The following is a 13688-nucleotide window of genomic DNA, read 5'->3' as shown; positions in this document are numbered from 1 at the left end:
TAAGGTAATTTCTGATCCACTGCTGACACCAGCTGGTGAAGGAAAGACATTATCATTTAGAGATATCCAAAAGGAATGAAGTAAAAATTCTGCATGTGTAGATTTGGTCCTACCTAGGGCTACCCTGTTAAGCACTGAGAGCCCTTGTGTTTTAGCAATCACAGATAAAACTTTTCCAAATCACTTGAATCTCAAAAATTACACTTGAAATCAGATTTTTAAATTTTCCCCAATATCCTGAAAAAAATAGATGAATCTGAAAAAAATACAGTCTTATGTTTGGCAAACAAAAAATTGGGACAAAAATCCAAGACAGAAGAACTTTACTTGAATTTTTATTCAGCAGCTTCAGCTATTTATTTCTGCAAAAACAAATGTACAAGAATAATGAAGTTGTCTTAAATACAATATAAATGGCTACTATATTTTTAGGAGGAAAAAATGGGTATTCTTTCAAAAGATAAAGTGATTTTATGTGCAGACTGCTTACATCAATGTACTCAGAGACACATGTTGCATTTTTTCCATTTTGAATGCCCACTGGGGGAGACTCTGCATCAAGTGTGCCACAGAATCAAGACCCTAATCATAATCGATGCCTACTGGAATCACATAAACATTGCAAGATATTACAGAGCTATATCCTGCTATATCCTCTGAAAAATAATGTCACATTGGCCACCCAACAACCATACCCAGAGCCAGCCTGTCCTCAGGCTCCTGCATTAGGAGCCTGCTCAGGCCCAGGGTGAGATTTCACAAGTAACAGCAGCCTATCCACATCTATGCCATCAAAAAGATCCCAAGCTCCTGTGAACGGATGAGAGGAAGCACAAGTGTTTAAGAAATGAGCTGCTATATTCTAATCCACATATTAGCTTAATTCTGTTGTGAAACCATGGCCATCAGCTCCCGGAAGAATGAAAAGAGAGACTATCTAAGGGAACAGTTTTTCCCACCTAATGTTTGGACCAACATAGTTTATAAAAAGCACACACGTAACATAGTCACACTCCTCACCTAAGCCTGAGGTTAGACAAGAGCAACACAGACTTCTGCATTGAAATGAACTGTTTTGAAATTCATCGTTCAAGGAAATTGGCTTAAGAACAACCAAGTGGAGATGGACTTCTTTGAGCTCAGTGCTGTGCAGAATGAGATGCAGAGCAGACAGCCCAAGTAACGTAACAGCCATGACACTTGTGCAAAATTAATGTGGAATCGACACTGGGACAAGAGCCCAAACCACACGGGGAACAATAAACAGTGAGTAGCTGCAAGTTGCTCTGCAACTAATGCACTCGTACTTGGACAATCTATTGTTTAGTCTGAGAGTTTGACTTCCTAACTTGTGAGTTTTTGGGTACTACTTTATAGAGGCTTTCATACCACCTTGTTATCAGCTCTGGAAAACCAAAGCTATGCAAACTGGCTGTAACCCCCATTCCCTATTCCCCTGGGCTGCTGTAGGTAGGAGACAGAGAATTTGGAATAAAACTAAGTCTGGAAAGGAAGAAGAGATGAGGCAAGATGGTACAAGAGAAATACCTTACTTGGAGGCACACAGTAATTCCAAGACATTCCCCAATAAGTTGTAAAGCTTGAGCATACATTTAAGGCATCATCATTTTTTTAAGCAGCAATACTTCAGAAATATGCACACCCAGGTATGGCTTTGCTTATAAACTAACAGTAAATCTGCTGTTCTTACAAGAATGGGGCATCCTTTTTAACACTGCATTTATTGCCCACGTTAAATCAAACCATTACCAAAGTAAGTGTCGAATCCTCTGCGGGTTGGAAGGCATTCTTTTCTGTACATCCCTAAATGCCACTTCCCCACCATGTGAGTAACATATCCCGCCTCTTGAAGTAGCTCTGGGAGGAGTTTCTCATCCAGTGGCAGACAGCTGGGCTGGCATGGCCATATTATCTGGTGTTGTAAGCCTGTGTGGATCTAGCAGAGAAAAGAAGCATGAGAGATCACTTACAGTGCACCCCATGGGTTAATTTTATAAGCAGGCCCAAAAAGAAACACGGCTGCATCAGAGGTTAGCATTCGTTTTAGGGGCTCTTCATTTTACTGATGTAGCACTGAAGATGATGAGGAAGCTGCAGGTGGAGGGCAGGAGTTGCACGGAGGAAAACAAGAAAATGGCACTTCAAGAGTTAACATCTTCCCAGGCATAAATCAAACACAATTTTAAGAAGCCCCAAAACAAACCAACCCCAAAACAAACAAACCCAAAGCCTTTTATGCTTTTAGCTAGAAATCTACTAGGGAAGAATTACCATTACGGTCTGTTTGAAGGCTAGGGACATCTCAACACGGAGTGGGAAATTTTAAATGGGATTGAAATGGGCAAAAACACATATGGCAGGTGAAGCTACCAAGCTTTTGCCTGTATCAGAGAACAGTCACTGGAGGAGAGGCTAATAAAAGAAAACTATTTTTCTATTACTCTTCTAAATGGATATTATATATACATTTATATATTTATTTGCATGCTTTAAATGAATACAAGCACTATAAAAAGCATTTGGATATGAGGATGACACAAGCTTTACACTGCCTAGATCTGACATTTAATAGTTCTTATTAACAGACATTTAATAGTTTAATAGTTTCCAGTCTCACTAAGTGGTGAATTTTGTATCTCTTTACAAAACCATGACTGACAACAATACTTTGAGTAGTACATCATGCTGGATGTATGGAACCTCCTCAGTTACTGATACTACAAGCTGACTTTTGTCAACTTCCCTGTCTTCTCCACAATCAAAAATGCAATACCCTAAACCTTAGGCCTGCAAACATACATATACAAGTACAAATACCTTGTTTATATATTAAGTGTTTCTAGCAATCTGTGTGTGTGTCAAAGCACAAAGCCTTCAAGACGCCCTGGAGCAGATGACACCAGATTTTATGACTCCACTAAACACACCAGTGTAGCAAGATGTACGATTAACTTTCAAAGCATTGCTTTAGCAACTCTCTGAACTGAGTTTTAAAACAAATAAGCCCTGATCTTAGGCAAGTGGGTAAGGAGGCCCTTTTCTAAAGGGCCTGCAAGTTACTCATTTTCTATGAACAAGGAGGTTCCAAAAATTAAATTTTAGTATAAATTTATATTATGTACAAAACTATATTTAAAATATTTTAAAATGCTGTACACAGAAAACATTATTAATATACAGAAGGACACAAACTATCAAAGCATTGTAATTTCTTGCACTGTATCTGGAAAACGAGAAAAAGGAGAAGGAAGCAATAATTTAAAAGTATATAGCTATCTTAGACCAGTATTATTGCTTTTCTTTCATACAGATTGCAAGGTGGCTACCAAAATTCCACCTCCAGAGAGGACCAGATTTAGGTTACTTTCTCAAGTCTCTCAGCAACTGTTAATCATATCCATGGGTAAAAAAAATTTTTAAAAATCCCTCATATTTTCTGCATAATATAATTATTTGCTGCATAATTATTGCTGCACAGAAGGTATCCTCTATTAAAAAAAAAAAAAAGATTACTTCCATTTTCTAATATTATTTTACTCAACACAAAGATCATTAAATTATCAAGCCAGATGTATGGGATAAATTTAAATCCAGACTGACCTATAGATATTTTCAATGTCCACTTTTAAGATGTGATGCAGTAGTGGCCCGTGTCTTAAAAAGCACATTCAGATTACAAACTGAATTTTAAAAACAGTCACTACAAAAAAGTATTTTAGGTTATTGAATAGAACACTTAAAGAGTTGGTAAAGATGGTAAAGATAATGCAAATTGCTTCTTCCTTTTCATCATTACTCATTCTTGGGAGTTTCCAGGAACAGGACAAATGTTGCTTGGAAAGAGTGTCACCTAGAAAAACCTGCCTGTGACAAGAGAGAGCATCCACTAATACAGGATTGACATTTATTTTCTTTTATTCAGAGCAGTCTCTTTGGCAAATCACTATGGTTAACATGGATGTGCAGGACTTCTTGAGAGAGAGAGGAAGTTTCTGAAACACACTTAACCCTTTGTGAGTTTCTTCCTTCTGTCCATTCTTCTCTTCCTGCCCCCCACTCCCCATGTTTTTGCAAAAACCACAAAAAAGGATGGAAACAGGTAGAAGTATACCAGTATTATAACACCCAAATCTTATACCTGTGCAACTGGGAAAAAGAAAATTAAAAAAAAAAAAAAGTGGGAAAAATCAGAATAATGACTACCAACTATCTGGTCACCCAGACTAATGATCACGCCGTGCGTACTCCATCGAGGAGCGCAGAACATCTACACCTCCTACCAGGTGGAGGTGAATGTACAGCTTGTGACGCATTTAAGCGCTGCACTGGAAAACATGTTGCAAAAACTGAACAAATGGTGCTGATCTGCTTCTGCCTGCGTCTCGACCGTGTGTGCCTGTCCAGTGGAAAAAATATCCAAGAGTCAGGTGACTAGGGCAGGGATATCTCTCACAACAGGCTGCCGTGCCTGTTAACCCAACCGAAGCACAGAGAGCACCTCGGCTTTTCTGGCACAGAACAATTTGCACTGATTCCATGTTCAGTTTACTCCCGACCTCGCAGACAAGGCGAAGTTTGCCTCTCAGAGCAGCTGCTACCCATAGCGCAGCCCTCCCCCCTGCGCAGCTGCACAGAGACCCAGGGAGCCCCAGCGACACGGGGTACGGCCAGAAGAAAGCAGGGAGCAGCCCCAGCCTCCCCGGTAGCGCGGGAGGGTGGAGCGCCCGCCCTACCTGGTAGCGGCCCGAGAGGAGCTGGCTGCGGGACGGCGTGCAGAGCGGCTGCGTGTAGTAGCGCTCCAGCCGCACGCCGCCCGCGCCCAGCGCGTCCAGCCTCGGCGTGCGGATGGCAGAGCCGTGCCAGCCCACGTCGCCCCAGCCCAGGTCGTCGGCCAGCACCAGCACGAGGTGCGGGGCGGGCGGGCGCGCCAGGCACAGGGGCAGGCACAGGGACAGGGACAGGCACAGCAGCCGGCCGAAGGACGGCCACAGAGCACCCAGCCGCCGCGCCATCCCGCCAGCAGGAACTGGGCCGCGGGGGCCGCCCCGCAGCCGGCGCTCCGCCCGCCGAGCGAACGGGGCGGTGCCGGGGCGGTGCCGGGGCGGTGCCGGGGCGGTGCCGGGGCGGTGCCGGGGCGGTGCCGGGGCGGTGCCGGGGCGGTGCCGGGGCGGTGCCGGGGCGGTGCCGGGGCGGTGCCGGGGCGGTGCCGGGGCAGGGCTCGGATGCCGCTGTGTCCCCGCAGGGGTGGGGGGTCGCAGCTCGTGCCGAGGGTGGCAGTGGTGCAGCTTTACGCCCATGGGTTTTGGTATTAGTTTAAAAAAGAAGCTGTAAAGGTATTGCCGGTGTTGACAAGGTACGCAACCCGCTGATGCTGGCGGTCCCTTCTAATTTTGTCTTTCTCCAACTCCTACATTAAACACCCGGTTTAAACCCTGGAGCCTTTCCCAGGGGCACCAGGGAACTATGTGCAAGCTTGTGTCTCAAGTCATCTATGGTTTCAAGGAAGTCAGTACAACATATGAGGACAGGACAGAGTGCATTGTGGTAAAATTAACTGGACTGATACTTCTGCCTTCACAGCAGCTCATCCATCTTCAGTACTGCCTACAGAGCTTACTCTGTGTGTAAGCACAGTGAGGCAGCTGCAACACACACATGGCCTTGCTGCTGGCCAATGTGCAGGACAGCCTGGGAAAAACAATTTCCACCATCTCTGAAGATGCAGCTGAGCTGAGCGAGACAGCAGCTATTCCTGTTGGAGAAACTCTCCAGTCAGCATCAGCTGCTAGCACGCACACATGCACGCACACACACACACAAGAGAGAGACCTGTGTGTCTTCCCTTTCAGCCCCCAACCCCCTGCAAAATCATGAGCAACCCAGTGCTTTTTTCTCTCCATTTTGCCCATCCGGATGAGAAGGCTAGATAGAGGTCTGGCTGTAAAATGATGCTTGTGACTGTTACAGTATAAGAAGGAAGTGAAGTAACACAGAAACAGAAATAGCAGCAATGTCAACAGGGCTGTTTCTTCGAACTGTGTAATCGTCGAAAGCAATATTGCAAACAACCACTACCTTAGTTACAATCTTGGTGTAACATCTAAGAGAGTGAAAAGACAGAAATAGCTGTCAGCTCTGGTCAATTTTGTTCATCTGTGGAATACACATATATTTCAGCGTCCAGTGGAAGATCAAATACCCATATGTTTCCCATTTAGCTGGAATGGTAAATATGTGTATTCCCAAATGTATGTAGCCATTTGGTAACAGGTGAAAGAACAGTCCACATTAAAAGTTGTTTTTCTTGGTTAGAAAGTCAAATATTGTGTGTACTAGACTCCTGACTATTTCCTGACAAGTCTCTGTAGAAAGAAAGCTCCTGCTTGTATGACTGAAGTCTAGTGGATAAGCCTATGAAGCTACCAGGCTGGGTTTTTTTAAATCCCACAGATTTCCCTGCTGGTTTGAAAACAACAGCTATGATGAGTAATGTCAGCTTTTTTTGTACAATGAGAATGTACTACAGTCTGCAGTCAGTACTGGAACAAGAAGCAACAGTACTATCCTAAAGTCAGTTTTCTCTGAAGTAAATTCCAGGATCACTGACAAACTGGTATGTGACTATGAGTAGTATTTTCTTTTTTGAAATGTGATTCACACTGTTCAAAAGCTGCAAAGTTCTGATTTATCTTTTTTTGTGGTTCAGATCCCATGACCAGTCTCAAATGTCTCACTGAACTGCTTTATTTTTCTAACTTCTTCCATGTCTTTATTACAGGTAAGTTTCATTCAAATGTTAGCACATTCCCACAGAAACCCTTTTTGTTCTCTCAAAATAATACTTCAAAAATCTGCACAGTGCAGGTGAAACTGGACATTTTGAAACAAAGTTCGTAATTTCTATAATTCATAAATTCTTTCATTTCACCTTTCATACTTCCAAAGTTATCACAGTGTTCAAGTGTAGCTGAATTCATATTTCCTTGTCGAGAATTGTCAAGAGTTACTGGTTATCCTACTCCACTAGAACTGGATAATCTCGTTGCCTGACCATAGTTAAAACATTAAATTGAACTGTCGTGAATATATACTGCAGATACTGCACAGTCACAGTCTGGATATTTCTTCCTGTCATATTTTCTAATATTTTGGGGGTTTATTTTACTTTTATTTTATTACTAGTTGAGGGAATTGGAGTCCCAATCAGAACAAACTATTTATCTCAGTATTCTCTTGAATCAAAAGAATAAATCTAGGAAATAGTCTATGCTCAGTCTCTTATGTTTCAGTTTATCTTTTCTGAATTTGGGGTTGAATAATTTGGATTTTTTTGGGGATCAGTGAGTAAAGAAGTCATTAGAGTGACACACAAGGTTACAGTATCAGTGTGGATTTATCATGCCATACAAAGCATGAATTGGACACTTTTTGCCATAGCACATGCACACTGGGAACAAAAATTCAAATGGTAATAGTAACATCTACTCTGGTGTGCAAAAACTGTGGAGATGGAAAAATATAGGAAAATGACAAAAAATGTGTCAGAGAAAACTGTTTTTTACATATCCTGATCTGAGTATTTCAGAAAATTTCCTAGATGACCAACTGTCATTTTTTCACCTCATTGCAGTTGTTTCTCCTCTGTTAGCTAATGAGGTTGAGAAAGACTGTAAAGAAGTCTCTGCCAGTCTTTCTACACTGGTATTTCTGTTTAATTGGTTAGAAGCTCTCTTGAAACTCAGATGTGCTACTTAAACATTCTTGCTTCTATTCACTTCCTCTTGCTGCGTCTTGGCACAAGTTTAGGCAACACCATAGCTCAATCTGTAATGAAAAGAAGTGACAGGAAACTACGATAGCTGCTGAACATTTCCCCCACCCCATTTCTTCAGGTTTAGGTACTTTTTTTTTTAAATAACCTTAAAAATTTGACTTATGTATGTGAACCTCTATGTGGGCATGATTTGTAAAGCTTTGTCTTGATATTGTTTCATTTATCTGTGCTGTGCAGAATGCAATGTTGAGCTGTTCTGATGAATAATCAGTAAGCTGACTTGGGTATCAGAGCAGTAAAAAAGAAGCCAGGTCAACTAGGAAGCACTTTCAAACATGGCTATCAGCTACAGCACTTCTAATTCTTGGCCATCCTTGCTTAAAACTACTTCTGATGTCTCTGCTCCTGAATTCGTTGCTAAGGAGAAAGCACAGACATTCTTCAGAAGTAACAGAGAGCAACAAGATACTCCATTTGCCTTATATGTGGTCAGTGAAGTTGGTTTAGTCTTGTAAGTTGGCTGCAGGAAAGAAACTTTATATTGCCTTGTCCCAGAAGCATCATGACACACTGTTAGCTTATCTCAATCTTGAAGTTAAATGAAACTTAGAATCATGGAATATGCTGAATTGGAAAGGACCCACAAGACTCATTGAGTCCAACTCCTGGTCCTGCACAGGACAACCCCAAGAATCACACTCCATGCCTGAAAGAGTTGTCCAAACACTCGTTGAACTCCAACAAATTTGTTGCCATGACCATTTCCCTGAGGAACCTGCTCCAGTGCCCAAAAACCCTATGGGTGAAGAACCTTTTCCTAATATCCAACCTAAACCTGCCCCAGCTAGGCTTCAGGCCATTCCCTTGGGTTCTGTCACCAGTCACCACAGAGAAGAGATCAGTATCTGTCCCTCATGAGGAAGTTGTGACCTCAGCCACTCCTCATACAGCTTCCATTAATTGGCCAAGGCTTGGTCTTGGTGAGACTTGGGTGACAAGAGCTGTCAGTGAGAAACCCACAAAGAAATCAGTGTATGGGCCTGTGTGAAATGAGAGAGGTCTGCATCAGCTACATGGAGTAATGGGGTTGGGAGGTTACAGCTGGAAATGCAGTACAAGCTCACGGAGGGTAGAGCTTCTGAGTTCACTTGGCTGTAGGAATTATATCTGCTATTCATTACTCTTTGCTCAGGCTGCAGAAAGCCTGTCCCTTCTGCAGTCAGACTGATCTGGTTGATGTATTAATCTTTCTTCTGAGTCAGAAAAGGAGTTACAAACCTGATTGTAACTGTCAGTCTGGGATACAGAGGCATTGTTGGAACACTTTTGGCATAGCAAAGCTAATTAGGAAAGTACAGGTGAATCTGTCTCAGAGTAATTGTTGCACTACACTTCAGGATGTGGTGTCTAGTGAATTTGCATAATCTTGGGAAATACTGAAATTCAAAACTGTGTTCCTAAACATAGCTCTTTTCCTCCATAGTCTAAGCAAAACCATTTGGCATCATGTTGTACTTCAGATTTCTTAACTTTCAGAGACACAGTGGTTAAGCGCCTCATTACAAATAATGTTATCTTTAGAAAAAGTAACAATCTGATGGTTCAGCATAATAGAACCGAATCCCTCATGAAAGTGAGTAATTTCTGAATGGATTTTTCATTCAAGATAGTACTACCTGCAAACTGGCAAAGCTCATGTATTTAATTTTGACCTGCTTTGTAAAAGATATTTGAAACAGCACAATGTAATGTCAGCTTATTTTATCAAGAGTGAGTGTTCATTACTCAAATTATGTTTCTCCTGGTATATACTATTTGTACATTTGCTTCTTTGCTGAAGATTTAGAAACACCAACTCCCTCGAAGAAAGTGCATTTTGGACGTGATTCATACATACTTTGAAAACATTTATCTATAGCCTAAAGGAGAGCATTACTAAGTTGGAAATTTTAACATTGTTATTCAGAAGAATTGTTGAGCATATTATTGAATTCCAGAAGACTGTTTTATTAATTTAGTGTGTTGCCATCATACACACTCCCAATCCTTCCTGCTTACTTGGGTTATTGAATATTTAACACTCAATAAAGCTCCTTTACTCTGACTTTAATTATATTTTGTCATTCTTAATATTTCTGTGTAATAATATATGGCTCTTACTGTTGCTTCAATCTATAATTACCAGTAAAGAAAAAGTGACCATCTTTGGCACCAGTCTAGCTCTTCAGATTTAATACAGTAAATCTGTAATTTAAGCTTTGTTCAGAAATCAAAAGATAACCTACTGTTTGTTGTAGGATATTACATGTAATCTGCCAGAGGATTTATGTAAAGTAGTGAAGAATGGGCTCCCTACAACTGTTTCATTGAGAAGAACTAGATTTTGGTCTTCTGTGAGAATTTCTGCCAGGCTGACACACAGAGAAAAAATGCCAGGAATTCAGTTTGCCTTTAATAATGCCTTTATTATTTTAATGGTGGGATGTCTTTCAATTCTTTATGAAGCACTCTGTGTAGAACTAGTGATATGATTTTCTGGTAAATTTGCTATTCATGTTGTAAAGTAGGCAGGATAAGCTACTTTACCTCGAGGGCAGGCAAAGGAGGAACAGTTAGTGTGAGGGAGGCGGAGTAATTTGCTATTGGACGCTATCAAGAGCACCTTTCTCGTACAGATTAATGCAGATTTGACAGCCAATGTGGGAGCAAGCTAAATCAATGATGTACTCATTCTCTGCCACTTTCTGCTCACAAGTGCTTGCTGCTGGGAAACAGAACACACAGTGGCTCATCAACTCTGCTCAGCTCTCTAATGTGAACAGCACATACAAGGAAGTAGGATGTAATGCCGTGGAATTTCTCACTCATGTATGGCATTGAAGATCTTGTATTTGGTAATTTGCAAATCTGAGTAGTTTAATTACCGTAATTTTATGCATATTAATGGTACTATTTTCTACTGCACAATTTGCTGTATCTTCATCTGTGTTTATATTTTGGGACTTTCACCCTTTCTCTGAAGGCGCATTCTCGTTGGTTCAGTCAGCACCAGTGGCTCTTGTATAATGGTTGCTGGATAATTTTTACCTAAAAGTTCAACTTCCAATTTCTGTCCAACTTTGCTGAGTTCCATGGGAACATATGCAAAAGCTAGACTCTGCTGAGCTCCATAACTGAAACATCCAGATGTGGTATTGCCAATAACCTGAAAAAAAACCCAAAACCAATTGTATTTATTTTCAAGACACAGCGAGATTTTCTGAAAATTAAAGCCCAACCAACAACCCAAACAACTAGACATCTCAAGTTTTGTTTATACACTTCAGATATCAAGCAAGTTTCAGGTGTTGTCGTGCAGTTCATAATATTCTCAACAGAGAATAACACCACCTGAAACTGGGAATATTTTGCTCCTTGAAAAAATAGCCTATTCTTTTTATGATCAGTTAAGTTGTCACTGGAACATATACAATACGCTTGCATATGTTTATTATCTATAACAATGTAACTGCTAGTTACTATTTCAACACATTATCTGTGCTGAGGTGTGGAGCCCCAAACTTTACTATTGTTTCATTTACTTTAGGTATTGAAAGTGTTCTTAGGACAATGGTGAACTTGCAGAAAAAGAGAACGGATGACAATACTTTGTCTCTGTTCCAACCCTAGTTTCAGAGACTTGATATCATTTCACATCTTCTCTGTAGGTATTTAGGTAGTCTTTACTTTTGCATGAAGATTAGAGTGGTTATCATAGCTTCAAATAGTTCTGTGCCAGTAAAATAGAAATAAAACATTCACACTTGAAACACAAAGATTCTGTTCATGGAGAATTAAGACTGATTTTTTGTAACATGAACTACAGTCCTTCCTTGCCTTGCCATTGTGCCACACGCTTTCGTTTCCCTCTGGATCAACATTATCTGTTTCCAGGGTGAGATATACCAGTCGTCGTTTGAGCCCCTTTTCTTCAATCTGCTTCAGTGCTTGTTTTCCTGTAAAGTCTGCTGCCTGAAATAATACAAGATAATGATGATATATGTTTATTTGGGTTCTCCAAAATTTTTAGAGATATAAATATCTAAATGTATCTTAATGTATTTGCCTGTCACTTAAGTATTTTGTATGAAATATAGATGAAATCAAATCTTTGGCAGATAGTATATCTTGTATCTTGGTATTTTTATACTGGTATATTATATCTTGGTAACTTTATTCATATATTAGTTTTCCTAGATCTCAGCCTTTAATATCCGTAATTCCAACGTAGTAGAAACATGTTTGTAGTGAGCTGTGTTACAAGACTACCTGCCCAGTTAGGGTTGTAAGCCAGAAGATTGTGCATCATTTCAGTGACTATGACAAGAAATGAATTCCAATACTCAGATGCTAAAGCCTGGGCCTTGCTCTGTCAACTCACTGCCTTTTGGTGCCATCATCAACTTATGACAGTAACCTGTCAGTATTCCATTTTGGTGTCTCTGCCAGGCTGCACAGCTGGCAGTTTACTCCATATTCTTGTTTTAAGGTAGGTATGGTTTTTTCCCATATCTACCATTTTGTGGGATAATGCAGCATGTTTTGTAAAGAATACTACTATTGTTTGGAGTTCCCTTTTTCAGCCTGCTTAGAAAGGTACAAGCAGATTCTCATTCAGAGTCTTCTTCTCCAGAAGAAGACTGCACAAATGTATGACAAGTATGGAGGTAGTCATTGGCAATTCTCTGAACCCTCAAGGGTATGTAGGACAGTATTTACTGTATCTGATCCCATTGAGCTGATTCCACTAGCCTGATTCTATCACAAACTCATTTAGATTGGAAAGGATCTTTGAGTGCAATTTTTGACCAATCACTGCCTTGTCAACTACAGCATCGCACGAAGTGTCATGTCCAGTTGTTTCTTGAACATCTCCAGGGATGGTGACTCCATCACCTCCCCGGGCAGGCCCTTCCAATGCTTAACAACCCTTTCTATGAAGAAATTCTTCATAATGTCCATTTTTGCTACTATGGCATAGATCAGACGGAACAAAAGAACTGTATTCAGCTAAATTACCAGACACCCACCAGCCTGCCCCATGGGCAGAAACATAACAGAAATTACAAAGTCCTCTAGCTTTTCAGCTTTTGCTTCACTATCAGTGAAAGCCATCTAAAGGCAGTTGATCTTAGGTCTGAAGCAGTTATTATATTAATTTGATGAGTGTTTAAGGGAAAATAAATGAAGTATTGTTGAAGTCTTCAAAAATACTGTTTCTGTTCTTTAATGTCAATAAAGAATTATTGCACTGTCAGAATTACAAGCAACATGTACATGGAATAGATATTATACACTTAGTTCACGTGTTCGTGTAGTTCTTCAGGTTCACATAAATCTGTTTGTAGGCTCAGAAGAAATTACTGAAGTGATGAAGAGATTTTGCACTATGAAAGGCTAGGCTCTGTAAGCAGTTGTGAAAAGCAGCTTATGAATCAGTTAAGGAGCAGTTAGTCTGAAAATCAAGGTGATTCAACTGGGGATAAAGCAGATACTGTACATAAGGATCAGAGCTGGCACCCTTTGGGGAAAGAAGGCATGAAACACAGCTCAGATCAGAAAAAAACCTGTGAGGATCCATTTTAGAATATAATGTCAAGATGCTGCGCAAAATATAAAGGAAAGATCTCAAACCAGACAATAACCATCTACTGGTAGTTCCCTCTCACTTTTCTACTACATGATATCGGCAACTGTAGGAAATACCTACAATTAGAAATGCAAACAAGACTGTATACCACAGCATGTCTCACAGACTAAAATGCTTTGCATAACAAAGAGAAATACCAACAAGGAAACATTCCACAGGGATACTTAGCACTGAATCAATTCCTTCCTATTCATGTAAATGTAA

At 40.6% G+C, this 13688-nt stretch overlaps 2 protein-coding genes across 2 annotated transcripts in view; both read right to left on the bottom strand.

Annotated features, from left to right (window-relative positions):
• Positions 1–5063, bottom strand: part of ARSB (arylsulfatase B) — a 67921-nt gene extending 62858 nt beyond the window's left edge. Inside the window, exons 1-2 of the mRNA XM_069001849.1 lie at positions 4755–5063; positions 1771–1957 (exon numbers count right to left, since the gene is read on the bottom strand). Of these exons, the coding sequence (XP_068857950.1) occupies positions 1771–1957; positions 4755–5033 (466 nt within the window). The 5' untranslated portion in view covers positions 5034–5063. The remainder of the gene's footprint in view (positions 1–1770; positions 1958–4754) is intronic.
• A 5176-nt stretch (positions 5064–10239) lies between these two features.
• The window catches only part of DMGDH (dimethylglycine dehydrogenase), a 40792-nt gene continuing 37343 nt past the window's right edge, over positions 10240–13688 (bottom strand). Inside the window, exons 15-16 of the mRNA XM_069001067.1 lie at positions 11672–11806; positions 10240–11000 (exon numbers count right to left, since the gene is read on the bottom strand). Of these exons, the coding sequence (XP_068857168.1) occupies positions 10785–11000; positions 11672–11806 (351 nt within the window). The 3' untranslated portion in view covers positions 10240–10784. The remainder of the gene's footprint in view (positions 11001–11671; positions 11807–13688) is intronic.

The sequence above is a fragment of the Aphelocoma coerulescens genome (genome assembly GCF_041296385.1).
Source record: "Aphelocoma coerulescens isolate FSJ_1873_10779 chromosome Z unlocalized genomic scaffold, UR_Acoe_1.0 ChrZ, whole genome shotgun sequence".
Lineage (NCBI taxonomy): Eukaryota > Metazoa > Chordata > Aves > Passeriformes > Corvidae > Aphelocoma > Aphelocoma coerulescens.
This window is presented reverse-complemented; position numbering and strand designations above follow the sequence as displayed.